The 25565-nt window shown below is 34.1% G+C and overlaps 3 protein-coding genes across 5 annotated transcripts; all 3 read right to left on the reverse strand.

The window, feature by feature from the left end:
- Positions 1-4: 4 nt before the first annotated feature.
- Positions 5-2895, reverse strand: LOC124822850 (pentatricopeptide (PPR) repeat-containing protein). Its single transcript, XM_047294926.2, has one exon. The coding sequence runs from the start codon at positions 2739-2741 to the stop codon at positions 393-395; it is 2349 nt and encodes a 782-aa protein (XP_047150882.1). The 5' UTR covers positions 2742-2895; the 3' UTR covers positions 5-392.
- Positions 2896-6772: 3877 nt separating this feature from the next.
- LOC124822856 (putative serine/threonine-protein kinase WNK9) lies at positions 6773-11903 on the reverse strand. Of its 2 annotated transcripts, XM_047294932.2 has the most exons (8): positions 11678-11903; positions 11546-11583; positions 11135-11362; positions 10765-10985; positions 10457-10614; positions 9920-10358; positions 7202-9793; positions 6773-7121 (listed from the first exon to the last, which is right to left on the reverse strand). In XM_047294932.2, exons 1-7 carry the CDS (start codon positions 11750-11752, stop codon positions 8763-8765), a joined length of 2190 nt encoding a protein of 729 aa, XP_047150888.2. In that variant the 5' UTR covers positions 11753-11903; the 3' UTR covers positions 6773-7121; positions 7202-8762. The 2 variants fall into 2 exon arrangements, with proteins under 2 accessions (XP_047150888.2, XP_087953975.1); XM_088097849.1 differs by lacking the exons at positions 11546-11583; positions 11678-11903 and having other exon boundaries at positions 7202-7356; positions 7855-9793; positions 11135-11371.
- Positions 11904-19197: 7294 nt separating this feature from the next.
- LOC124822874 (D-aminoacid aminotransferase-like PLP-dependent enzymes superfamily protein) lies at positions 19198-24582 on the reverse strand. Of its 2 annotated transcripts, XM_047294971.2 has the most exons (9): positions 24328-24565; positions 23125-23352; positions 22542-23013; positions 21766-21883; positions 20977-21083; positions 20518-20603; positions 19925-20034; positions 19820-19852; positions 19198-19616 (listed from the first exon to the last, which is right to left on the reverse strand). In XM_047294971.2, exons 2-9 carry the CDS (start codon positions 23213-23215, stop codon positions 19554-19556), a joined length of 1080 nt encoding a protein of 359 aa, XP_047150927.1. In that variant the 5' UTR covers positions 23216-23352; positions 24328-24565; the 3' UTR covers positions 19198-19553. The 2 variants fall into 2 exon arrangements, 1 of the variants encoding a protein (XP_047150927.1); XR_015781623.1 differs by lacking the exons at positions 19198-19616; positions 19820-19852 and having other exon boundaries at positions 19971-20034; positions 20518-20746; positions 24328-24582.
- Positions 24583-25565: the final 983 nt, after the last annotated feature.

Raw genomic sequence — 25565 nt, forward strand, 5'->3', positions numbered from 1 at the left:
AAAGTTAAATTGGAAAAATAATTTGAAAGTAAAGTGAAGCAGAATAACGTATCACTTCCAGACTAAAACGTCATGAATAAATGAGTTACATATTTTACGTACACCTAGAAGTTAGAACCCTTAAAGACAAACATGAGGGTCACTGAATCCACTTTGTTAATGAGACTTCTTCTGCAATCTTGATTGTCTCAGTCATAAATATTCTTTTGTCGTCAAAACTATAGAAAACGCAGAACGTATGTATTGTGGCTTCTGGCCAGTCCTACATCAAGTGGGTGCAGACCAACATCCAAACATGTGGATAGAAAGTAATGGGAAATTTATCCTTTCAGATGAATGTGCTAGTAAACTGTTGGTCAAATTGTAGTCTACACCAAATGTAACTGTTTCTTCTACCAGTAATCCTGACAAGAGCAAGAACCATCGTTGAAATGATGAAATCGGGTTGCATCTCTAACTATAATTTCTCTTTTCACAAGCTTAGAGATGAATTTAATGGCGGAATGGCAGTCATTACAAACTCTAAGGTTCTTCATGATCCTCAGTGTAGAATGTTCTGGAGTATTTATTAATGCAAACGCAATGGCAAGTTTTTCACTGTGGTGTCTAAGGATCTGTTCTTTCACTTCTTGCTCCAGGTCATGCAACACAGAATTGGTGTCAGGAATAAAGCCCATTTTCTTTATCTCATTCCATATTTTTGAAATCATACGGTAGATTGCATCTCTTTGGGGGTGAAGTGCATCGTCAACCCCAAATGTGTGGACTTTGTTCTGGATTTGAACCCAACTGAATCCTTGTTCTTTCTTTACTGCTCTGTCCTTCATTGACTTCCTAACCTTGGCAGCATCCTCCCATTTACCACAGGCTGAAAGTGTATTAGCAAGTGCTGAGTAAGCCCCACTATTATTGGGATCAATAAAAAACAACTTTTCAGCTGCTACTGTAGCCAAATCAACATTTCTATAAACCCTACAAGAAGACAAAAGTGAACCCCAGGCTACCACATCTGGTTCGATGGGCATATTTGTAATAAAATTATATGCTTCTTCAAGCAATCCAGCACGCCCAAGAAGGTCAATCATGCATGCGTAGTGGCTAGAGGTGGGTTCAATGTTATGAACATTTTTCATCAAATTAAAGTAACGTTTACCCTGTTCTACCAGTCCCACATGCGTGCAAGCAGACAACACACTAACATAAGTAATATGATCGGGCTTTAGGTTAATTTTCAACATCTTTTCAAACAGTTCTATGGCCACATTTCCAAGTCCATGTTGAGCTAGAGCCAAAATCATGGAAGTCCAAGTCAATGTATCCCTGTAGGAGCAGATCTGATTGAATACTTTCCTAGCATCTTTGATGCTACCAGATCTTGAGTACATGGTAATTAAAGCATTGCCCACAGAAATTGATGATGCTTCTTCCAATCTCATAGCAACTGCATGAAGCTGCTTACCGTGATCCAGAGAAGCCAAGCTTGAGAAGATACTTAACATTGCTGCCAAAGTATAACTGTTTGGCTTTGGACCTTCTCTAATCATCAACCTAAAGAGAGCCAAAGCATTACTAATTAAGTCATTTTGTGCATAACCAACAATCATGGCAGTCCATGCAACTACATCAGGACACTTCAGTGAATCAAATATCTCTCTTGCAGGGTTTATATCCCCAATTTTGACATAGCCATCCAACAGTGATGTGAATGCTATAACATTAAGACTCGAAGTTCCAGTTAGCTGTACAATCCTTCGAGCAATTCCAACAGCACCCGACTTTGCATACATTGAAATCAGAGCATTCCCCACTGCCCCGGCAGTGTCAATATCGACTCTTACAATATGTGCATGAATTTGTTTCCCAAGTTTCAGGCTTTGGAGATTTGCACAAGCTGACAGAACACTTGCTAAAGTGAACTTATCCGGATTCAGAGATGAACTCTTAAGCATAGAAGAAAACATTTCCAGGGCTTTGATGTCACGACCCTGATGACAGTACCCTGTGATGATGGAATTCCAAGAGACAATATCGGGATCACTCATTTGATCAAAGAGTGAAAGTGCAAGGTCAAGTCGACCGAACTGCATGTGCATTGAAATCATAGTATTCCAAGTTGATTTGTCCTTCAGCCTCATCCGCTCAAAAACAACCTTTGCCATAACGGAATCACCACACTTTGCATACATGTTAAGCAGTGAATTTGCCACAGGAACAACCCCAGATAGCCCCAGTTTAACAACAAAGGAATGAACCTTGTTTCCAACATTCAGGGCCTTCTTTGCAGAACATGAGGCAAGAACATTGGTAAATGTGAATTGGGTAGGCGAAATTCCAGAAGAAACCATGCGGAGAAACGTGTTAATAGCGGTATTGAAAAGACCCAAGTGGTTATACCCAACTATCATGGTGGTCCAAGACACGGAATCCGGGTGGGGAATTTCATCAAACAGTTGGCGTGCAGAGTCCAAGTGGCCACCCTTAACGTGCATGGAGAGAATGGTGTTCCATGAGAAGGTGGTCTTAAGGGGCATTTCATGGAACAAGCGGTGGGCATCGGAGAAGAACCCGGTTTTGGTGTAGAAATTGAGGAGGTTGTTCATCAAGAAGACGCCGAGGCAAAGGCCGTGTTTGATGATGGGAGCGTGAATGCATCTTCCGATGAATGGGTCTCGGGATTTGATTGCGGATTGGAGAATGAGTGCCCATTTGTCGGAAAGAGAGGGAGGGTTTGGGTTTTGCATCAACACAAGCAGAGTGTGCTGAAGTGTCTCCCTCTTGCACCTGCATCAAATCAAGCCTCCCCAAAAATCTTACAAACACTAACTTCTTTTTCTTGCCTCCAAAACATTCACTCAACACTGTGCAATTCTTGTATACTGTTGTATTGTCTATACATGAAATTACCCAAATTACAAAATTTGTTCTGTCTCCCACACCTTGATATACAAACAATTTAGCTTATGAGAAATGAGTATGGTAAAAATATTACTTTCACATGGAAGAATTTACATTTTTTAAGTTCAAATATGTTAAATTTAAATTTCTTTTATTTTCCAAATATTTTATTTAGATAACACGAATTAAGTTTAATTTTATTGTTTTGTCAACAAATACAAAAAATACTTCTTCAGCCTTAGAAATATAAATAAAAATTAAACAATAAAAGCTTTAATTGAAAAACTCTTCCTAAAACACCCATAAAAAATAATTTCATTGATATTAGTAAAAAAAATCTTAACAAGCATTATTAGAAAATAGTTATAACTTACACTGGTAAATAAACAATCTCAACTTGAGAATAATTCATATTATAAGATTAACTTAAAAAGTTCTTCTTATTTATATTAATAAAAACAATAATAAAATGGGTGTGAATAAAAAATTTTATTGATAAAAAGTTTTGTCTTACTAATGTTGGATAATAAAATCTTGATTAATGTTAGTTAAAAAATAATATATTTTAGATGATGTTGGTCGAAAAAGTCCTCCATTTACTAAAATAGTACATGATAAAATAATACATGATGATGTTAAATAAAAAAGTTGTGTTTCATACTAGTTGAGTAACATTACATAAATTATGAAATAAAATTGATATAATATCAATAAACAAATATCTTGTTGATATAATATCAATAGTTAGATAATATTATTGGATGATCAAATAATAATGATTTAATTTCTAATTTGGTTAATTTCATTAGATTTTTTTAAAAAGTTCTTAATTGTTGATTTTTCAATTTAGTTCTTTAATTTTTTAAAATATCAAATTTAGTGTTTTAAAAACATTAAATTTTAGTTTTTCAAAGACAATTAATTTGGTCTTTTGGTTCTTTAATTTTCATCAATCATTTGTTATTGTTTTCCTCCATCTATTAGTGTCATAGTTCTATTTTTCTTAGACCATCATTCATGGTTAAACAAAAAAACTAAAATGCAGCCAAATTGGAAAATGACTAAATTTGGTGTTTTTAAAAAACTAAAAGTCTAAATTGGTAAAACTAATAACTAAGGATCTTTTTAAAAATTTGAATGAAATTATATGACAAAGTTAAAAATTAAACCAATAATAATTCTAATTAACTTTAAAAAACCTCTATCCATATAAGTTAAAACAACAATAAATTAATAGCGTATTTATGTCAGTTGAATTAACGTAAATTTATTGAACTAATATGATAAAAAAGTATTCCGAAGTTAGATAAATATGGAATTATCTAATTTTAAATAATTAACACATTTTTATATATTCATAAAATTTTAATTTATTTACAAAACTTTGTATATAAACAACATATTTTTATCTTATACTATCCTACAATTTTTATAAAAAGGAATTATCCTCCTCTAAAAATTTACTATGCAAGGAAAAAGGTTAAGGTAGAATGTTATAAAAAATAATTATACAATTTTCTTGTTTAAAAACAAAAACAATCCCTACTGTCCTAACTACTAACAAAGTTAAATTATACTAATAATATCCAGCCCTAAATTATGAGTAACAATATTCTATATTTTCAAATATTCGTAACACGTTGTTAATGCAAAATATGCATTGTTTTTTGTCGATTAATTTTTGTTTGAAAACTCAAATAACTACCTTTAATAAAATTTTATGTATAAAATTTTATTTAAAAAGAACGAGTTCAATTACAGTAAAAAATTAATGACTTGTGCAACTTACGCAATTATTTAATTTTGAAGAAAGAAATGGTGTTTCATAATTTAGAGTTTAGTTGTAAAATGAGTGAATAAAGCAAACAATAAAGGAATCCGTCTAGTGTGTTTACTGCGACATTCATTGCATTTATTCATTAAAACAATGAATTTATCAATCTTACTTTTTATGTTGTTCAAATTTTTTTTATTCAAATCTGAACTCATTCAGATACTGTTAATTAGATTATAACACCTTACATGATATTTCTCTTTTCTATGTTGTTAGATGAGTCACTGCTTAAATAAAAATGAACTTACATAACCAATAATTCAATTCCGAGTTAAGTATCATATTGAATAAAAATAATAAAATAAAATGTTATATAAGAAAACAAATCTTTTAAATTAAAAGTAATACTAATATATAAATAAGACCGAAATCACGTGTGTGTATATATATAATAGAGTTTTTCTCTAATAAACCTTGTAGCTCAATTCACACGTGTATAATTTTTTAACTAAGCCTTTCTATGAAAATATTTCATCAATTCATATTAAATCTTAATCACGAAAATTCCTTGAACGGATATGTTGATTGTTTGGGCGGCAAAATTTACAGAAAGGGCCTCTTAGACAGTTATATAATCAACAAAAACACTGCACCACCATGACGTGAATTCAGTTAATATTAAATCTTAGGTTTAATACTTTTTTTTTTCCCAATTTTGGTTGGAAATGTTCGAAATGGTATCCCGTCAAAGTATTCTTTGTTCCTTAATAATACATTGATAACATGTAGAGTGGATATAAACATCATTTTTATTTCTTGTAACAAGTATTAGTCTAGATCTAGATTTATAAGTCGAACACTTTGTGATACACTAAACAATAACATGAGTGAAAGTTTTAATAGTGTGATTGTTGATGCACGAGGAAAGCTCATTATAACCATACTCGAAGAAATTAGAGTTTACCTTATGAAAAGATGAACAACCAACAAAATTAAGATGTGTAATATGGACTTTGATATCTGCCTCCAAGATTAGAAAGAGACTTACAAAAGAGTCAAATTTATCCAAAAATTGGATCTCTAGGTATGCATTTCCTTTCCCGCTATTAGTTGATGGCACTTGGTCTGTGATTAAAATGGCAGTATTGATCACTTAATTTTTAACTTGTATTCATCTATTACTTCATGGCAGTTGGTCTGCAGAAAAACTCTATGAAGTTAGGCATTTTGCACAGATTACAAACAAGTTTGTATTTAACCTGGACAATCAAGATTGTACGTGCAGGAAATGATTTATTAGAGGGATCCCTTGCTGCCATGCAATTGCAGCCATGGAGTTCTTAAATTTAGATCCATAAGATTATGTACCCATTTCGTTCAGACGGTCCACATATGATGAAACATATGCCTCCATCGTATTTCCAGTCAATGGCCACCTGTTATGGGAAAGAACATCCTACCCAGACGTCCTCCCACCATTCAAGAGAAAATTACCTGGAAGACCAACGAAAAAAAGAAGGTTGGAGCAATGAGAGCTAAGGAGGGATGAGGCCCAGATGACCAAAGGTGGCCACCGCAAAAAATGTAGTATTTGTCATCAACTTGGACATAACAGAAATAATTTCCCATTACGTCCTTAACATGAAGCAAACCTACCAGAGGCATCTCAACCACCACCCCAACCACCAACTGAGGAAATGACACAACAATTTGAAGCACCTCCACAACCAACACAAGAATCCAGAGAAGAACAAACTCAGAAAATAAGAAGGGGCAAGTTACCAATTAGAAGACCATGTGCTTTATAATGTTATAATGTTGTTGTACTTTTGTTTTGTTCGAATTGGTCACTTGTGTGCTAAACATTTGGAAATGGCACTGGATATGTTTTGATGTACTTTACAAATTAAGCGACCAATATCATGTTTTGATGTTTCAATTTAAATTCTTACATGTAACCATGACCTCAGTTCTGTTTATGCAAAGATATCGTTTTTATGCTTTATACAATTGCAAAGATATTGTTGTTTATTGCTTTATGCACACATAAGTCATTATCATAGGGACCATATTCGTAAATAATTAACGGAGATTGGGACTAAATTGAACCATCAATTACTAATATAAATTTCATTCCTCATTCATTACAAAAGATATAGGCACAACCTTAACATCACAACAGTTCAACTCCATTGACCTAAAAACACTACATTTAACCAGGACCACCTAAAACACATCATCCTAAAAACACACAAAACATAACTATGTTCACTACACTAACAACACCAGCCATTGCTACTAATAATTGGATCCTTTTCTTCAAAGCTTTGACTGTGTTTTCCATATCATAAATCTTCCTCCTTTGCCTCCCAATAATTACATCCCTTTCATCAACATTTTCTTTATTGCACCACTTGAAATAGTTGCAACACATCACATTACCAGCTCCACTCTGTTATTCATGAACAACAAAAACTTCAAATACAATGTTAATTACTAACACATAAACAACATAGGGGTTATTCATATTACCTTGTAGTTACGACAACCCCAAAAATATCTTCCCCGCATTCTTTGAAGTTCTAGCTATTTTTACTACTGTCATCTCACCACAATTGCAAATGGGGATTATCCCTAGCCCCATTGAACCACCACCATGTGAACAATGACAACTTCAATGCCCCAAGCTATTGCAACAAGAAGAAGAAGATTGGGAAGCAGACATGGCTCATTAACCACCAAGATTGGAAAGAAGATTAGTTAACATCCAACGTCACTATGGCTTTCAAAGAACAAAAGTAAAAATCCTAATTTGAGAATCCACCCTTATTTCACCTTTGTAAAAAGTTTCATAAAATAGAATTTCAAAAATAATAAATCCAACTCACAAAGCCACAAAGGACTCCACGTCAGCCAATACATGATATTTCACTCTGTAATTACATATCTAAACATCTGACCGTTAACGATTTAAACGACGTTTTTGCAAAAGGAGATAAATTGAACACAAATTCTAGAATTATATTAAACAAGAAAAAAAAATTTGTGACAATTTTGAACATTTTCAACCAAAATTAGGACAAAGAAAAAAGTTATTAAACCTAAATCTTAATCACGAAAATTCCTTTAACGGATATGATCAGGGGAGCAAAATTTACAGGGCAATAGTATTTTGTCAGAGTTACCTTTATCCGAACCTTTGAAATATCTACCCCTTTGGCCAGTTTAGGATGTGGCGCTGCAAAACCATGTGACGTCGCTGTTATGATGAAGTGTTCTTACCAGCAGAACATTAAACATCACACTACATGATGGACCATTTCTTCTTTGCTCTTCCAAACCACCGCACAGTGCTCTCTCAGAGGACAGATTCCTCTTTGGCAGTATTCATCAAAATGGAGAATAAAAGTGTAATCTTTTCAGTAATATAAAGGACTAGAAATTATGAATATTTTACTTCACTTCATTACATTTCTGAGGAAGAAGGAACTATAAATTAGATAGTTTTCTAGTTGTACAAGTATCTGGTTCCATGGTACCTCCATTTCTGGAAAAGTTATTGTTCGACCCAGACTGTCACACGTCTATGGTTTAGTCAAATTTGATTAGTTATTTTTAAACTTAGCTTGGGGGCTTTGAACCACACAATAATTTCTGATTTAGAACATTATTTAGCTGCCTCATGACTCATTACATTAGGTTTGTGAAAAGGTTAGGAATGATAAACGGATAAAAACTTATATCATAGAGAAAACTGACAGATTTTACTGACACAGCATCTCATATCATCAATGGTATGTAATCCTGTAGGAGATGGAGCTGAAATTCAGCATCTCAAGGGAAAACTTTACTTACATTAATGTGACTGAGTTATCCTGTGCATGATTTACATCTGGCATTTTTCATACTAGGTCAAGTGACCACCATCATGGAAAAGGGTGCCCACAAGCTAAATTACAGCTAGCGTCTTTTGAGTAAATCCTATCAGTCTCAGGCTCTGATTTTCTTTCCTAAGTTTAAGAAAACAGGCTATCAGTTAATGTAGTTAAATTGGTACCCGCTCATGATTATGAACTTTGGTGGTTTCTAGATTCTAGAAATCTATTGCATCAACGGGAAGGGAGGTTGCCCTCTGAAGTGAGCTTGGAAACAAAGCTCCTGTAAAGAAATCCTTGGCTGTGAGCACTCGCTCAGGACTGTTAGACTGATTAATCTCCTCAACATTTTGAACCATTTGATCAGCATAATTATTGCATTTCTCGTCTTCAAGAGGGAAATGCTTCCCGGAAACTATAGATCTTAATTGTGGTTTATGCTTTTGTATCTTCAATCTGGATTGAGTTGATAAACTCTGAATTCCATCTTTCCCACAATTTATTTTTTTGGTATCAGGAGACATGCAAGAAAATTTTGGCTTAACCCCCAGTTGTTGATCTCTAAGCTCCCTTAACTGCATCTGGTACTTTGCTTTGAGCCATCTTAGCTCTTGCCTAATTTCATTTTCACAATCCAACATAAAACAATTTATTGCAGGGTTTGAATGAGGCCTTTTGGTATTGAGATCACTTTCTCCATTCACATTAACAGCTTTTCCTTCCTCCTTGATGTTCAACGGATTTGATGCCTCATGAGTTTGGTCACAGTGTATGTCTTTTAACTCTTCATGGCATAACTCTGGTTCATCTCTCTGGGCCCAAATATCTGTATAATGAATGCCATCGGAATGGCTTGATGCATCCCGTGCACCTTCGGTATCACTACTTGCAGACCCTTCGACTTGGTATGTTATCTCCTCAAATCGGCCATGAATTGCAGCACATCCATTTTTAGAACAACGAAGAAATTGAAGATTCTTGCCACATGGATTATTTGATACATAATCAAACAAGTAACCGTTTGCAGCACAATTGAGGCAGACACCTGCACCTGAACATTCTGAATTTTCCTCTATTCTGGCTCCTGTTCTCCACTCGGGAACCAGTGTTGCAATTTCATTGTCTATCATATTTGCCAAATCTGCTACATCTTGATCAGTTATGTCAAGCTCAGTTACCATTTCATTTGCAACGCTCAATGCAGTATCCGTCTCAATGTCGAATGGGAAGTAGATGTTTCGAATTCGACCTGTTTAGAGGAATGTCTTGTTACTTTGGTTTATTTGCTTATGCAGTTTGTACAGAAGAACAACAGAATATAGAATAATCAAATACTGAGAATTCCAAAAAGAAAATAAGAAATTGAAATGCTAACCTTCATTATCTGCAATTCTGAGTCTCAAAAAGATGCCATCATCTTCTCTTCTCCCACTTTTGATTGTGGTGTCAACCTTAGCCAAATTGCCATCCTCTTCACAATCAAAGAGACCAATTTCCCTTGTTTCGAAATCGTTTTGATGATAATCCAATTCAGAGAAGGGCCCATAACCACCAAGATTATCAGTGTACCCACTCATTGAGGTGTTGATGCTATACGTTACATTCAAAGGCTGTCTGATTGATGGGGCTACTTCATAGCAATCTCTTTGATACTGCACTACTTTTGAGTCAAATCCATAATCGTCAATTTGCAGAAAAGGATCCTCCAAGAGTTCCTTAGCTGAAAGTCTGAGGGACGCAGTTGCTAAGCATTTCTCTACAAACTGTCTTACCTCTGGATTGACTACTTTGTAAAGAGCTTCTGGCTTCTTCCCCTGTAAAATATGCATACAAGTTAGTGGACAAAGATGAAGAATCATATAAGACAGAAAGTCGAGGTAAATTAAATAAAAGAACGACTTTTGCTTCATACAGATACAACTTTCTTGTAAATTTGAGCAGGATGGTTGCATTCACTATAAGGATATTCAAAAGTGACCATCTCTAAGATGCACATTCCAAAAGAGTATATGTCAACCAACTCATTGTAATCCTCTTCATACACTTCCGGAGCCATAAACTCAGGGGTGCCTGGAGTAAAACAAAGAAGGAAAAGAAAATAGAGTCTTAACCTGGTGAACTGTGCAGACATAGAGGACTAATTATCATAGTGGAAAGTAACATTTTCATATTCATCTTTTGGAACATAATCAAAGGCTTTCATGCTGCTTTTCTACGCACCAACACAACGAGCAGCATTAGATTTGCGGAGAATCGCAGCAAGGCCAAGATCACCGATTTTGACTTCCCCTTGGTTGCCATTGATGAAAATGTTATCACACTTGAGATCTCTGTGGATCACAGGAGGATTATGGCTGTGCAGATACAGAAGCCCTTCCAAAATCTGCCTACACCAATGCTTAACAGCTCTGATGTTAACCCGTCTGTGCTTAAGTCTGTACCTGCTTACACAATGAATATAATAAACATATACGCATATACCCATTTGTAAACAAAAAGAAGCAGAAGCTAGAACTACCCGAATAAATCATTCAATCGAATATACACATGTACGCTTACATGCATAGAAGATAATAAAGAGAGGGCTTACTGTCTTAGAGTCCCAGAGGTAAACATCTCGGTGACAAAATTGATTTGTCTGTTGTCAGTATCAACCCACGAAGTATAGAACTTCATGATGTTCTTGTGTTTCAATGTCTTGAGAAGATGGATTTCACTGTATAACCTCTCAAGATCTTCAGGATTCTGCAAAAAGTCATAAAGCTTTACTTGATTCCATGCTACTTCTATCCCTTCATACTCATCAAATGCTTTATAGCTGCAACAAATGAATATGGTCTCATTAAAAAAAGAAAAGAAGAGAAACAACTCATTTTGTTGAAACCCAGTAACTGTTTCACTCAAACAACAAAATGGAAAACATCTCAAGCAGTTAAAAGATTTTGTTTGGAAAACTGAGATGGGTATGCTGAAAACCGAGAGCTAAGGATATCACGCATACACTGTCTTGGAAGCTCCTTTGCCAAGAATTTCATTGTACTGCAAAACATGAAATTCAAATCCCGAAATCAGAACAAAGAACCAGAACATAAAGAACTAACAAAATTTATGAGTAAAGGAAAGGTATATGTACTCTTCCATATCTTCCTGTAGGATCAACTTCCACAAACTCACAGCACTCTGCATCAACACATGCAGCACCATTCATGCTTTGCTTCTTATTATCTGTTGTCTCCTTTGGTATAGTTTATAAAGAGTTTAACTTCCTCTTCTGCGAGAAAGTGAGAGGGATAAAGAACACGAGAAGGGAGAAAAAAAATCGGTAGTTTTGTCAATGCATAATACAAGGAATATAGGAAAGTGTGATAACTAATTACTTTGGTTTTCTGTGGACATAGAGAGAATCAGGGAAGAGAGAGAGAGAGAGAGAAAGAGCGTAGGAAGGTCCATGAAAAAGACAAAGTTATTGCCAAGTGCCAACTAACCTAAACAAGAAGGCAAATGCTTCACAAGGTAGGAGAGTGATACCTCAGTCATACCTCTAATCTACCACCACGCTTCTCTGACAGTAACTGACAAACACGCACTCTCTCTCTCCCTTTCTTCCAGCCTCCGCTTTTTACATCTCATCACGAGCTGTAAAACCATTATCACTCTCTAAATGCAACAGCTTGCACTGCATGGACCAGCCAACGTTTTATAGGGTTTCGTATTAAACAAATATTTTATGTGGTGCTCTATGCACGGGAGGGGAATTTGGGTCCTGTGCATTTATGGGAGGTTAGACTTTCTTGCATCATTGAAATCTATGAAAACCTTGCTAGTTAGGAAATTGGATGTCCCTTGCTATTGTTACTATTTTAGTGAAATTGATCAACTTGTTTAGATTTGGCCATGCCCTCAATGTTACTTCTCTCTAATGCTGGGTTCCTTTTTTAGTTCTCCACTTTGGACAGCAACAGGTAGTGAACAAAATTTGAGTTAGGAGTTATCAAAAAGTTGCACTCAAGGTTAGTTGGTCTAATTATTAACAAACTAGTGTCTAAAATAGAAATATGGAGAAAAGTATTTTGAAGTGGGTGGTCTCTAATTCAGCGAATTGATATTAGTTTTGATGGGAGAAAGTTTAGGATACATATAGCAAAAGTTTATAGAGTTAGGAGCAGTGGTAATTGGTGGCTTCTGATAAAGAAAAGGGGACCACTGCTCTTCATCTCTAAGTAGCCTACCCTTCAACGTCACTATGCTTCTGGATTTTCGGAAGGGATTGCGTTTCAACCTCAATTTTTCTTTTTGGTTTTTTCTGCATTTTATTATTATCAAAATTTTATCTCGATTCTAGATTCCTTTTTCAAGATTTTTTTTTCTTCAAATTTGAGTCCTTATAGGATTAATCGATACCAAACGCAATATGGTAGCTTTTTTTTTTTTTTTTTTCATTTTTAGCTCTTAAATTATTACTATCTTGCTGTCATGTCTATCAAATTTCAAGCGATTTAAATATATGTAAATGTGTAATTCAACAATTAAAATTATTTACACTACGAATAGTATATTTTATGCTAGAATTATGTGAAGCTGAAAAATATCAATTTTTTTAAAAAATTTAACATATTTCCTGAGAATTGATTTTGAACCTTATTTTTCATTTTTTTTTATAAACTAGTTGTAAAATTTAATTTGTAATATTTTACAATATTTTTTAATGATACGTGTTTCTGTTTTCCAGAACAAAGTTTAATAATTTAAAAAAAAAAGTAAAAAAACAAAGCACTCTCTGAATGTTTTTCAGCAGGAACGCCATCAATTGATACAATCTGAATATGTTTCCTTAAATAAATTTCCGTAAATTTAAATTCCTAACTGAGAAAAAAGAAGGGAATTTTCAGTCAAATAATACAGCTAAAATCGTCATATTGTTGATAATTAAATTTTATAATCCTTTCACGTCTCGTAATTTGAACATTTTAAAAAATATAATTCAAATTAAAATTATTAAAATAAATATTTAACTTAATTTTTAATGTGTTTTATGATTGACCTTATATATTTAAAATATTTTCTTTATTAACGTATCTTCTTTAGAACATAAAAATTTGTATTCTTAATTTTGTAAGTAGTGTTCCTTACCCAAGCTACCGTGTCAGCAATCGATATCTTTGACAGTATTTTAGAAAAGTTAACTTTATCAATGAATAACTTAAAATACTTACATTTTGAAGAACATGATATATATATATATATATATATATATATATATATATATATATATATATATATGACCTTTGCTAGCATGCATAAAATCGATCAATACTTTATACAATAATATAATATCTACATATGATATCGGTACTCTATTCTTTTTCACAAATAAAAATATCAGGATTAAGACTTTATTTGGATGAATTTTTACATAAATACTTTTAGAAAAAAAAACTTCATAAATTAAATCTTGTTATGATTCTTTTACATAAATATTGAAAAAAAAAATCCAAATAGATCCTGAACCTAATCCTGGTTAGAAAGTTTTCTCACCAAACACAAGATACCTAAAAATTAAAGTGCTTGTAGGAAGCTATGCCTGGAGCCCCCAAACACGTCTGCCGACCATCTAGAGAGGGGCGGTGCCAGCCACATAAGGAAAAAAGGATGGTGGTTTCGGACAACTAGCAACCATTTGTGTTTTAGGTGTATTTTTGTTAAAATAAAATAAAAATAAAAAGTATAAAAAAAACACTTATAATTTTCTTTATTGTCGTACGATAAAAGTTAAAAATATATTTTTAAAATTTTATATCGTGATTAAAAATTGGTGAATAACTTAAAAGAAAGAAACTAATGGCATGTTTGGTTGTCCATAAGAAATAAATGATAGACGCTAGCTTTAATTACACTAGTATAGCTAGCTTTTACATCCTTTTCACCAATGTCATCTAGAAATTCTGTTATGGGTAGATATTTAGGTAAATCTCAAATTCTTCTAAACTCAAAAGGAAATAGACATGTATAGAAAACGGTTGGATTGTTCTTTGTGTATGAACATTGTATATACAGTATGATACCAACTTAAATAACTGTTTTTTCATTTTTGTACTTTAGCTTGTTTGTCTTATGTGAAAATTCAAACCTACATAATCTACAGCGTAGCATGTGATGGTGGTCTGTTAAACTCGTTGAGTAGCATAATTTAGAAAACCAAGTTTGTTTTTATTGTTGTTGGCCTCTGAACCAAGTAGGGTGTGTCTCTTTCTCTTTCCTTCATGTTGGTATGAGGATTTGTTTGTTGAGAAATGCTAGCAACTACCATAGGAAAACATTTTTAAAAACATTTTTCTAGTGGTTGAAAAGTAATAGCTCGTGAGTCTCCTCAGTAATCCATGCGGTATGTTACAGTGTTCGGTTACTCTTTTGCATGTTTTATTTGGTTATTGTAGTGTTCGATCAGTCTCGTGTATGTTCTATCTGGCTTGTTGTAATATTCGGTCAGTCTCCTGCATGTTCTACCTGGTCTGTTACAGTATTCGATCAGCTTCCTGCATGTCTTGCTCGGTTTGCTACATAGCTCCTGGATTATCTCCAACCTCGAATTCAGCCCCCTTCAACCCAAAACAATATTCAATAAAATTCTCTCAGATTTATAGCTATAATTAAGTCTCAACCAATAAAATATATGTTTAAAAGATTGTGTTGATTGATGAGGGGGAAAAATATTAAGAAACGAGTTATTAAAATATAAATGTCTGAAGTATTTGTTTGTTAAAAGAATAGCTGCATGTAGAGTTAGCATGAATGTGCCGAAGAATCCTCTTACGAAGTTATGTAATCTCAGATCTAATGGAAGTAATAGTTTTTTAAGAAAAAGAAAAACATTCTAGTGTTATCTGATCTTTGGACTTGGATTATGTCACGGAGTGACCAACACGGTTTCTACACATGGCACTATGTTCACAACATGAGATAAAACCAAAATAATAAAATCACAATTAATTCATTGCTCCGATTTCTTCGAGTAGCACACTTGAGATATAATTTCCATAGAATAATCGTAATCTGATTTTGACAATCAGCTTAAAGACAAAGTTCAACACTGTTGTCATACTTGCATGTGACATTTTCATACATTTTACTGTTTTTTTTAAGAACTTGAAACCTGGCTCATCTGCTAACGGCCAAATTTCTCTTGTCATGCAGCCAGATTTTGTTGACTTAAATTGAATCTTTTGGTTTGCTACGAAACAGAACACAGCTAATAATCTTTACGTTGTTTTTTATTTTGTTTTGTAGCTTCAAGAAGTTGCAAGGAAAAAAAGCAAAAAGTAACCAGTGCTTTATTTTTTTTCCATTTATTGGTTAGAAGTATTTTTTCCATTTAATGATTATATTTTAAAATATCTTACATCTCTACATATTTTCTATGTCACGTTAACAGATATACTACGTCTGTTCAAGTTTTTTTTTTTTTTCAATTATTAATTTAATATTTTTTATATTATTAAATAAACAGATGTACACATCCATTAAATGGATACGGCCACATGCGTAAGGTTTATTTATTTATTTTTAGTTTATTATATTTTAATTTAATATATAAATATTTTTTTAAAATTTATTATATAATTATATATAAATTATTTTTATTTTATTTAATAAAATAATTATTATTAATTTAATTTATATATTATTATTTAATTAATTATTATAATATTTATATTATTAAGTTGCCACATCCGGATGTGACACATTCCTAAGGTTTTTTTTTCAATTTATTAATTTATTATATTTTAAATTAATATATAAATATTATTTATTTTTTAAAAAATTTATTACATCATTATATATAAATTAGTTTTATTTTATTTAGTAAAATAGTTATTATTAATTTAACTTATATATTATTATTTAATTAATTATTATAAAAAAATTTATGTTATTAAGTAAACGGACGTGTCTGTAAATTTTTTTAGTTTATTAATTTATTATATTTTAAATTAATATATAAATATTATTTAATTTTATTTTAAATTTATTATATAATTATATATAAATTAATTTTATTGTATATAATAAAATAATTATAATTAATTTAATTTATATATTATTATTTAATTAATTATTATAATATAAATATTATAAATGAAATGGATGTGGCACACGTCCGTTGACCACATACGTAGTTTTCTTGTTTTATAGTTTATTAATTTATTTATTTTAAATTAATATATATATATATATTATTTAATTAAATTAATAATAATTATTTAATTAAATAAAATAAAATTAATTTTCGTAATATATTATAAAAAAAATAAAAAAATAAAGTAATTTATAAATTAATTAAAATATAATATTTAAAAAACTAAAAAAAATATACTTGCCACACATCCGTTGAATATAATAAGCCAAAAAAATTGGGTACAGAGTGGTGAAACAGATGTTGACATCCGTTTTATATCAAGAGTAAAATGAGTATGAGGTGATACAGGAAGCAATTGGTGGTGGTGGAGGAAACAACATTCTTTTATGCGTTATATATTACCTGTCTATTTTTTTTTATTTTACTAAGAAAAGTAGACTATTGCTTCGTGCACCTCATCTCTACTACTGCACCACATAACAGCTTTAGCCACTCTTGTGCTACCGCCGTCACTCTGACCATCCCCGTCGCTTTAGAGAATGAAGGAAACAGAAAGAACTCCGAGGAAGAAGAGAAAAAGTAGGGAAAAAAATTTGCTTCAGAAAGCTATTTCTAGACCATATTTCATGTGTTCCAAAAAGCTCTTTTCAGACTACATCCAAAAATTTGTTTCAGAAGATTTTGTTATGGGAATCTTGTTCCAAAATTTCATTCCAGAATTCAATGTATTCTAGAAGTCAGTTACAAAGAAGGTAAAATGGTATTTTGAAAATTTGAGGAAGTGTGTGAAGAAGTTGTGAGGATGCAGGAAGTAAAAGCCAGAAAAAAATATTGAGTTGATCCACAGGAAAGCCCTATAGCCTTTTCGAATTATGTCAACCCATGAAAATAAACTTTAAAAAAATGATTTGTTTTCTTTTATAAATATAACCATAAAGGGTGTGCTTCTTCCACCACCACCCTGTACTTCCTTCACCTCACATTATTTTAAATACAATTATATCTTTAAGTTAAAAAGATTTTTACTTTTATCCTATTTTAAATAATTTGAAACCCTAATTTTACTTTTCCAGCACCCACCCACGAAACTCTCTTCTCCTTTCCTCGTTTCGGTTTCACCTCCCCACCTCTCGCACTTCCATTCCTTTTTCTTCCTATTTTATTTTTGTTTGAAAGCTTTCATTGCCGTCGTGGTGTGAAGGAGCGTCATTGCCGTGGTGTGGAAGAACATCGAGGAGCGTCCAGAGCATCAACCAGCGTGAGAAAGTAAGTATAGATCAATGGAGGTGCCATCCTGCAACGGAGGTGCCATCCTGCAACGGAGGTGCCATCCTGCAACGGAGGTGCCATCCTGCAACGGAGGTGCCATCCTGCAACGGAGGTGCCATCCTGCAAAGGAGGTGCCATCCTGCAAAGGAGGTGCCATCCTGCAAAGGAGGTGCCATCCTGCAACGGAGGTGCCATCCTGCAACGGAGGTGCCATCCTGCAACGGAGGTGCCATCCTGCAACGGAGGTGCCATCCTGCAACGGAGGTGCCATCCTGCAACGGAGGTGCCATCCTGCAACGGAGGTGCCATCCTGCAACGGAGGTGCCATCCTGCAACGGAGGTGCCATCCTCCAACGGAGGTGCCATCCTCCAACGGAGGTGCCATCCTCCAACGGAGGTGCCATCCTCCAACGGAGGTGCCATCCTCCAACGGAGGTGCCATCCTCCAACGGAGGTGCCATCCTCCAACGGAGGTGCCATCCTCCAACGGAGGTGCCATCCTCCAACGGAGGTGCCATCCTCCAACGGAGGTGCCATCCTCCAACGGAGGTGCCATCCTCCAACGGAGGTGACATCCTCCAACGGAGGTGACATCCTCCAACGGAGGTGACATCCTCCAACGGAGGTGACATCCTCCAACGGAGGTGACATCCTTCAACGGAGGGGATGTCCCCTAATAAAACAAACCCTAAAATAAAAAAATGTAACTTTTAAACGGAGGTGACATCTTCAACGGATGTCAACATCCGTTTAAGGTAAAACGGATGTTGACATCCGTTTAAGGTAAAACGGTAAAACGGATGTTGACATCCGTTGAAGGGTGTCACAGTTACGTTTTTTATTTTAGGGTTTTATTTCAATATTTATTCGAATACGAAAAAGCACCTGCACGAAAATGAAAGAAAAGTATTTTACTAATGTAAATCAACCCTTGATAAAAGGCGTAAATCAACCCACTTTGTAGATTAATGGTCTATCTATCCCAGGAGATCTCATCCAGCTTTAACCCTTTCGTACAGTTATATTTTTAGACCAGCTTAGAATGATGGTATAAGGAAACTTGTATCATTCTATTTCTAATTCAATGACCATCACTTGATTGCTTCAGTTGAGAGCAACACCAGAAAAGTCTTATCCTTTTGAGTTAAACTCTATCGCGGATTGATCGACTAAAGCGTATATGCCCATATATATGTGATGGGAATCCAGTACATAGTAGATTAGCTTTTCCCATTTATTTTCTTCAACGATTGAAAACAAACAGGTTAGATTTTTAGAAGACTTTTTTTTATTACATTGTTTCGTTCAAGTCATTTTCCACACAAACAGATACAAGAGGATAATATTGTATGACGAGAAAATAAAATAGTGCCAGACCTCAGTATTAGAGATGGATTCTCTATTTTTGTTCCTTTATTCTCTCTATTCGATCTCTGACTAATTCATGAAGTTATTCGGACTTCAGATTCAACAAAATGGCCACGTTCCAATAGATAACATTTTCATGTAGTGGATGAGCCAATAGCCAATGTACAAGCCAACTAAAGAAGGAGGATGTCAACTATCGTTCGTTTGATCCCATCGTATTAGCAACTCAGTGGGATTTTCAACAAGCATATATGTTACTTATTGGGTATCCTTCCGTAACTGCTTTCCCCTTAATCTTTTCCTGGTTAAAAGAAAGGGAATTTCGGTTTTGTGATTGCAGTATTGTGAAAAATTATTAATAAACAAGAAATCTTAGAAAGACAAGCAAAGCTTGATTTTGAATCAAAGTTTTATTTTGCTTGTAAAATATATGGTAGAAGATTAGCGTTTTATTTTGCTTGCTTTTTCCTTTCGAAATTTACATATAAGTGATAAATAATTTACCTCGATAACAGTTGTGATCCTCCCTGGTCCACCCTACAATTACTCTAATTTAGAAAATCACTTAAAAAAACTGAATCAATTGCAGCACCAGTAGAAATGTACCACCTGAAATTGCTTTTTTGTCCATGATATTTCCTTCCAAGTTTTAGAATGGGCTGATTTCCATTCTGTTGGAACCTGAATACTATCCACATGTTGCAAAAGCCTCAAGCTATCTGCAATGACAATTAGTCCCAAGTGAATGGTAGAATATGATAGGCCAACATTTGATTTAGACAGTTATGAATCTCTATTAGGAAGTCAGTAGGCATTTATTTATACCTTAATCTTCTAGTTTATGTGGCAGCTGTAGTAATACATAACTACTATGGACTCGTAAAAATAAATTAAGGTGTCAGATTGTTATTCCGTGTATGTTGAAGGAATAGTGTTTGTGACCAAACACGGCCTAAAAAACAGATTTTTATCCTTATGTAGAAAGCAGTGTGTTTATTTCTTGCGGCCAATTATTTAGTCTGAACCACTTTAAAGCTATCAGAAACAATCCTCACTCTTTAGACTGCCACCATTCGGTTTTATTAGACACTCAGTCTAGACAGGTACTGAAATTTCTAAAAGAACTAATGCATATTTTAATATGTTATTCTTAAGCATTTGAATACTAATTAAATGAAAACATTGAAAAGCCAAAACAGTACTCGTGATGAATGCCTCCTCCCAGATTTCATGTTCTGACCACGAGGGAGCAACTTCTCGAAATGGAATTCCTTCACTCCTGCATACCCTGCACATAATGCAAGTCAATGCTCAATCACACGAGAAACAACTTGTTAGTGCTTCTCAGTAGCCTCTATCCTATACACTTGCCCCCCATTTCTTCTCATTCCTTTTGCCCTTCTTGCATCACATCTTCCTGACAACAATAAACTAACCAAACAAGACAATATATCATATATACAATATTCAAACACTACAGAAGCAGAAAGGCAATGCTTTAAGTCTAACTGTTGGCAATACGAGATACAGCCCTAATTTTATGCTAGTGTCAAGAAAATTGTTAAACTATAGGCCATATTAAATAACATAAATCCTACACAAGGGCATGGTTTCTTTATGTCAAAGAAAATTTAGCAGTAAGATTTATAATCAAACCGTACTCAAGAACTAGTTGGCGTATTGTTCCTGGAAGGACACCATCACTGATAGGAGCTGTTTGTACTTCAAAAGAATCACAGAGGGCCTTCCCATCATTTGAATCCAAAACCTAAAATGAAACAAGAAATGAACACTAAAAGTCACACAGGCCTGTCATCAAAAGCAAAAAGAAGTACAAAGTAATGCACGAGTTTATTTCATAAAATGTTTCAAAGAACGCACATGCACATGCAAAGGAAAAGAGTAGGGGAAACTCAAATGATGGCATCAGTACCTTTGCAGTCATCAGACTGTAGTAAACATCAAATGATCATGAAAGCATAAAAATTTAAAACAGAACACAAATATATAAAAAAGGATTGAAACTCAATGAGTATTCGAGTACTGTATATTCATCAATATGACAAAGAATAGGAATTCATACTGAATATTTCCATCCTGCCAAATGAATAGAAAATGAACTTAAAGGTTTTTAATAAATTGGTATGCTTGTAAATCTTTTTCAAAACAAAGAATGGTCCATCCTACTCAAGAGACACCGCTATTTAAAGAAAGCTCGTTGCATTGGTTGTAGCATTACAACAAATCAAATTTAAAAAGTCTTACTAGAATATTAAAGTTTGTTCAATCCAACCCCAATATTTAGCAACAGCTTTAGGTTCAGATTGTTGAGAGTGATGCATATATATATGTGTACTAAAAAAACAGGCATATAGAATCTAGCATAAGATAAGTGTGAATACAGTAAGATAGAAAGTTGGAAGTTAAATTGATAGATAAAATAAGCCCACCTTGCAGCAAACAACAAAAAAATTTGTCACACAACCTTCCAGGATCTGATCCCCATCATTTGACAGCAACAGTTCTGTCACTGAGGGAGGCCTGAGCTTTTCCAGAGGCTTCCTAATCCTGCATTGTAGAAAAATTTCCAACTAACTTGAAGGAAGATCAACACAACAAACAGCAAGAAAATGAAATAAATATGCAATTTTACACTGTCATAGACAGCAGATTGCAGATATAAATATTAATAATGAAATTTAAAAGAAAAGTCGATTATCCTCAATTCATTACTGGAGTTATAGTCACTAAAAACGAAGGGGTTATTTTAGTAAAAATAATTGGCTTGGTTCCAACCAAGCATTAATACATAACTTAATTTATAGTCATGCGACAGATCCTATACAATTTCTGGGAAATCAAACCATTAAGACACCAGTGTCTCCAAAAAATCAAATTAGATCAAACCTGAGATGTAAATTAATTAGGCAATACATGTTGGATGGCTGTAAAACAGAAAGAGTATTCTAAGACAATATATAAATAATTATTAATAATTTCCTAGATGCGTCCCCCTTGAACTTTACAACCCACAATGCCAGTAATTTCTAGACAACTAATTAAGGCAATTTAAGAAAACCATAATAGAGAATATATATATATTATATGTTCATGCCTTTCAGTGTTTATATCTTTATTCATTAATATCCTGCTATTTTTTTTACATAGGATTTAAGGAAAAACTAAGTGCTTAATAATGCTTCCAATTCAAAATGCACAGACTAACCTTACCCAATCTGAATATTTTGCAGCTGCGACATTCCTCCCATAGCCCACCAAAGCCAAATGTACACCATTTCCCCAAATACCGAATGTAGGAGGAACATAAGTTTCAACATGCACATGCACATCGAGAATTTTACTCATGTTTTCCTTTCTAACAGTTTCACATGCATTTAATTCCTCTAAATTACCACTAACAAGAGTTGTAATGGCCAGCTCCTCACCATCTTTCCTTTCTTTTAGAGCAATTGGCAAGACTTTGCATAGAGAACCATTAACAAGCACCTGAACAGTGGGTTGCCATATTGGCAAGGTTGCTGATGACGGTGACAAAACTGCAGGATGATTAGATTTAAATAGAAGCCATGGCGCAACATTTGATAGAACTTGTATAGATTCTGAAAGTCTTTTCATGTGCCTTTCCCAAAATAACAGCCATGAAGCATTGTTGTAAGTACGTGATGTTGTGTAAGCACCTAGACCAGAAGTTAGCTAAATAAGTTTTAAAATAAACAAAATATGTATAAGAAAATCTTGCTATAATTCAATTACTTATTTTACTAAATTGTTACTAATTTTGAAAGTACCTGGATGAGTTTCAAGGAAGTTTCTGACTGGAGGAGCATCTGAGGACTGTAAAAGGATACCATTACTTAGGAGATACCTTGATGCTGACATTTGTTAAGCCTCCAGACAATGAAAGGAGGAGAATTCCAATCTATAGCTGTTCAAAAGATGAAACTGCTCTCAAAACCCCCCACACGCAGTAGTTTGTCTAATTATCTATCTTCAAAGACAACTAAAATCCATGTGCACTGCAAATGGAGTCATTTTTAGAATAGAAAGACAATAGTGTGATACATGCTCTACTTCTAGAAGCAGCAATTTCAAAAGATAATGGACATTATATGATTGTTGCCATTTATAAAGAGCTCAACAAAACATAAAAGAGGTGTGTGTAGTGAAACCCAAAGGAGGTGCAAATAGCGAGCAGTTATGGGCCACAATATAAACACGTGTGGGTGCAGAGAAATTAAAATGGGGTGCACAAATCAAATTGTTGGGCTAACCCAACTTCATCTTCATCAATATACCCCAAAAAAACCTTCAAGGTCTCTCCATTCTTCATCTTCCTCGCCTGAACCACCATTGCCAGCAGCCCCTCCCGTCGCCGCATGCTCCTCGACCGGCCAGGGCCGTCGCTAGCGACGCTGGTCACCACAGGAAGCTTTGCTGGCGACGACATGATCTCCCTCCGTATTCTTCCTCTTTAAAAACGTGTTTCTACCACCTCCCAATACCCAGATCGGAAACCGCCGCGATTTCCGCCACCAGCGCCACCGAGAAATATGGAGTCACCACCAACACAATACCGTGGCCGTCGCACGGCCGAGCACTATCACCGGAGCACCGACACAGACCCGAAACGGGTTATTGCCATTCAGGGGCCGCTGCTCCTCACCTCCTTTCTTCTCAGTCTTGCCAAGTCTTCCCCTGATTTCCGGCTCTCTTCATACTCTCGATGCTGAGAGTTCTTTGTTATGTTCTATTGGGATTTCCCTGTGCATGTGTGGAGCTGTAGAAGATGATGGATGATGAAGATGAATAGAGATGAAAAGTGGAGGTGATGATGGATGGGAGAGTGAAGGCGTGGCTAAAGATTGGTTCTTGAAGCTAAAGAAACAAAGAAGATGTAGTGCAGAGAATGTGGAAACTTGATATTGATCCACATCCACAATTGCAAAATAGAACCAATAAGCTTGAATGAGATAGTAAACAGGAAATTTTACCTTCACCATTTTAGGAGCTACTTCTTTCTTCTTCTTCTTAGTTGCTATGATGCTCCTCACCTCCCTGTCTCGCTTTTCTCAGCTTCTCCTCTTTTTTTTTTTTTGCCTTCTCTCACGATTTTCTGTTTTTTTGGATGTGTTGGTGATCGAGTGCAGATAGCTTGTGTAGATGAAGATGAAGAAAAATGGTGGAGATGAATGTAATGATGGAAGAACTGATCTTTTGGTGCTCACAAATCTGTCTGATTGTTTTTTCCAAAAAGGTATCTCTTTCCCTATACTGACTGGGTTGTTGATTTTTTTTCTTTGTTTTGTTTTATTTTATTTTATATCTTTTTTATTTATTATTTAAAAAGTTAAAATAAATTTTATTTATCACAAAATTGGATATTTATAATATGAATGTGTTTTAGTACAGATCACAATGTTCTATGATATAAGATGCTTGTGGAAACATATGAAACCACGTATCATTAGACAAGATAAGAGAAATGGAAAGTACAATAAAAGAAAACAAGGAAGGTGGAAATAAGAGATGAAGGTTGGCAGTGACAAATGCACACAGCAAAAACAATCTCAAACAAAAACAAGTAACCTTGCTTTGGGGATTTTATACTTTTCCTTGTTCTCTTATTGACATATTCTTCATTTATAATTTAGTAACGTAAAATCTCATTAAAATAGTATAAATACTATAAAGAAATTATCATATTATTAATAAAAGAAACCCCCAAACTCTTACTCACATCTCTTATTCCTCTCAATCCTTTCTCTTTCATCTCTCTCACTCTAACCTTTTCTCTGTCATCCCTACTATAGCCCCAATTGAAAAAATTAGAAACACTTACCTTTAAACAATTTGTCTTTCTAAAGAGTTGAGTCATTGACATATTCACCTTGAGGCAAAGGTTCATTCGAGATCTCTTCAATTTCACCATCTTCACTAATTTCTCTAATTTCATCATATTTGCATATGTTGAATCATCATCTCTAAAAAAACCCTCCAGGTCAATTACCAATTCTTTCGGATGCCATTATGCTTGTGAAAATTAGATAAAATTAGATAAGACAAAAATTATAAGATAAAAACTCATTATAAAATCATTTTTTGTAAGAAATTGTTTAACAATAAGTATTTCTGATTTTTTCCAGGTCAATTACCAATTCCTTTATGCTTGTGAAAATTGGATAAAATTAGATAAGACAAAAATTATAAGATCAAAACTCATTATAAAATC

Source organism: Vigna umbellata, chromosome 8 (assembly GCF_029865625.1).
Source record: "Vigna umbellata cultivar VRB3 chromosome 8, Vumbellata_1.0, whole genome shotgun sequence".
NCBI lineage: Eukaryota > Viridiplantae > Streptophyta > Magnoliopsida > Fabales > Fabaceae > Vigna > Vigna umbellata.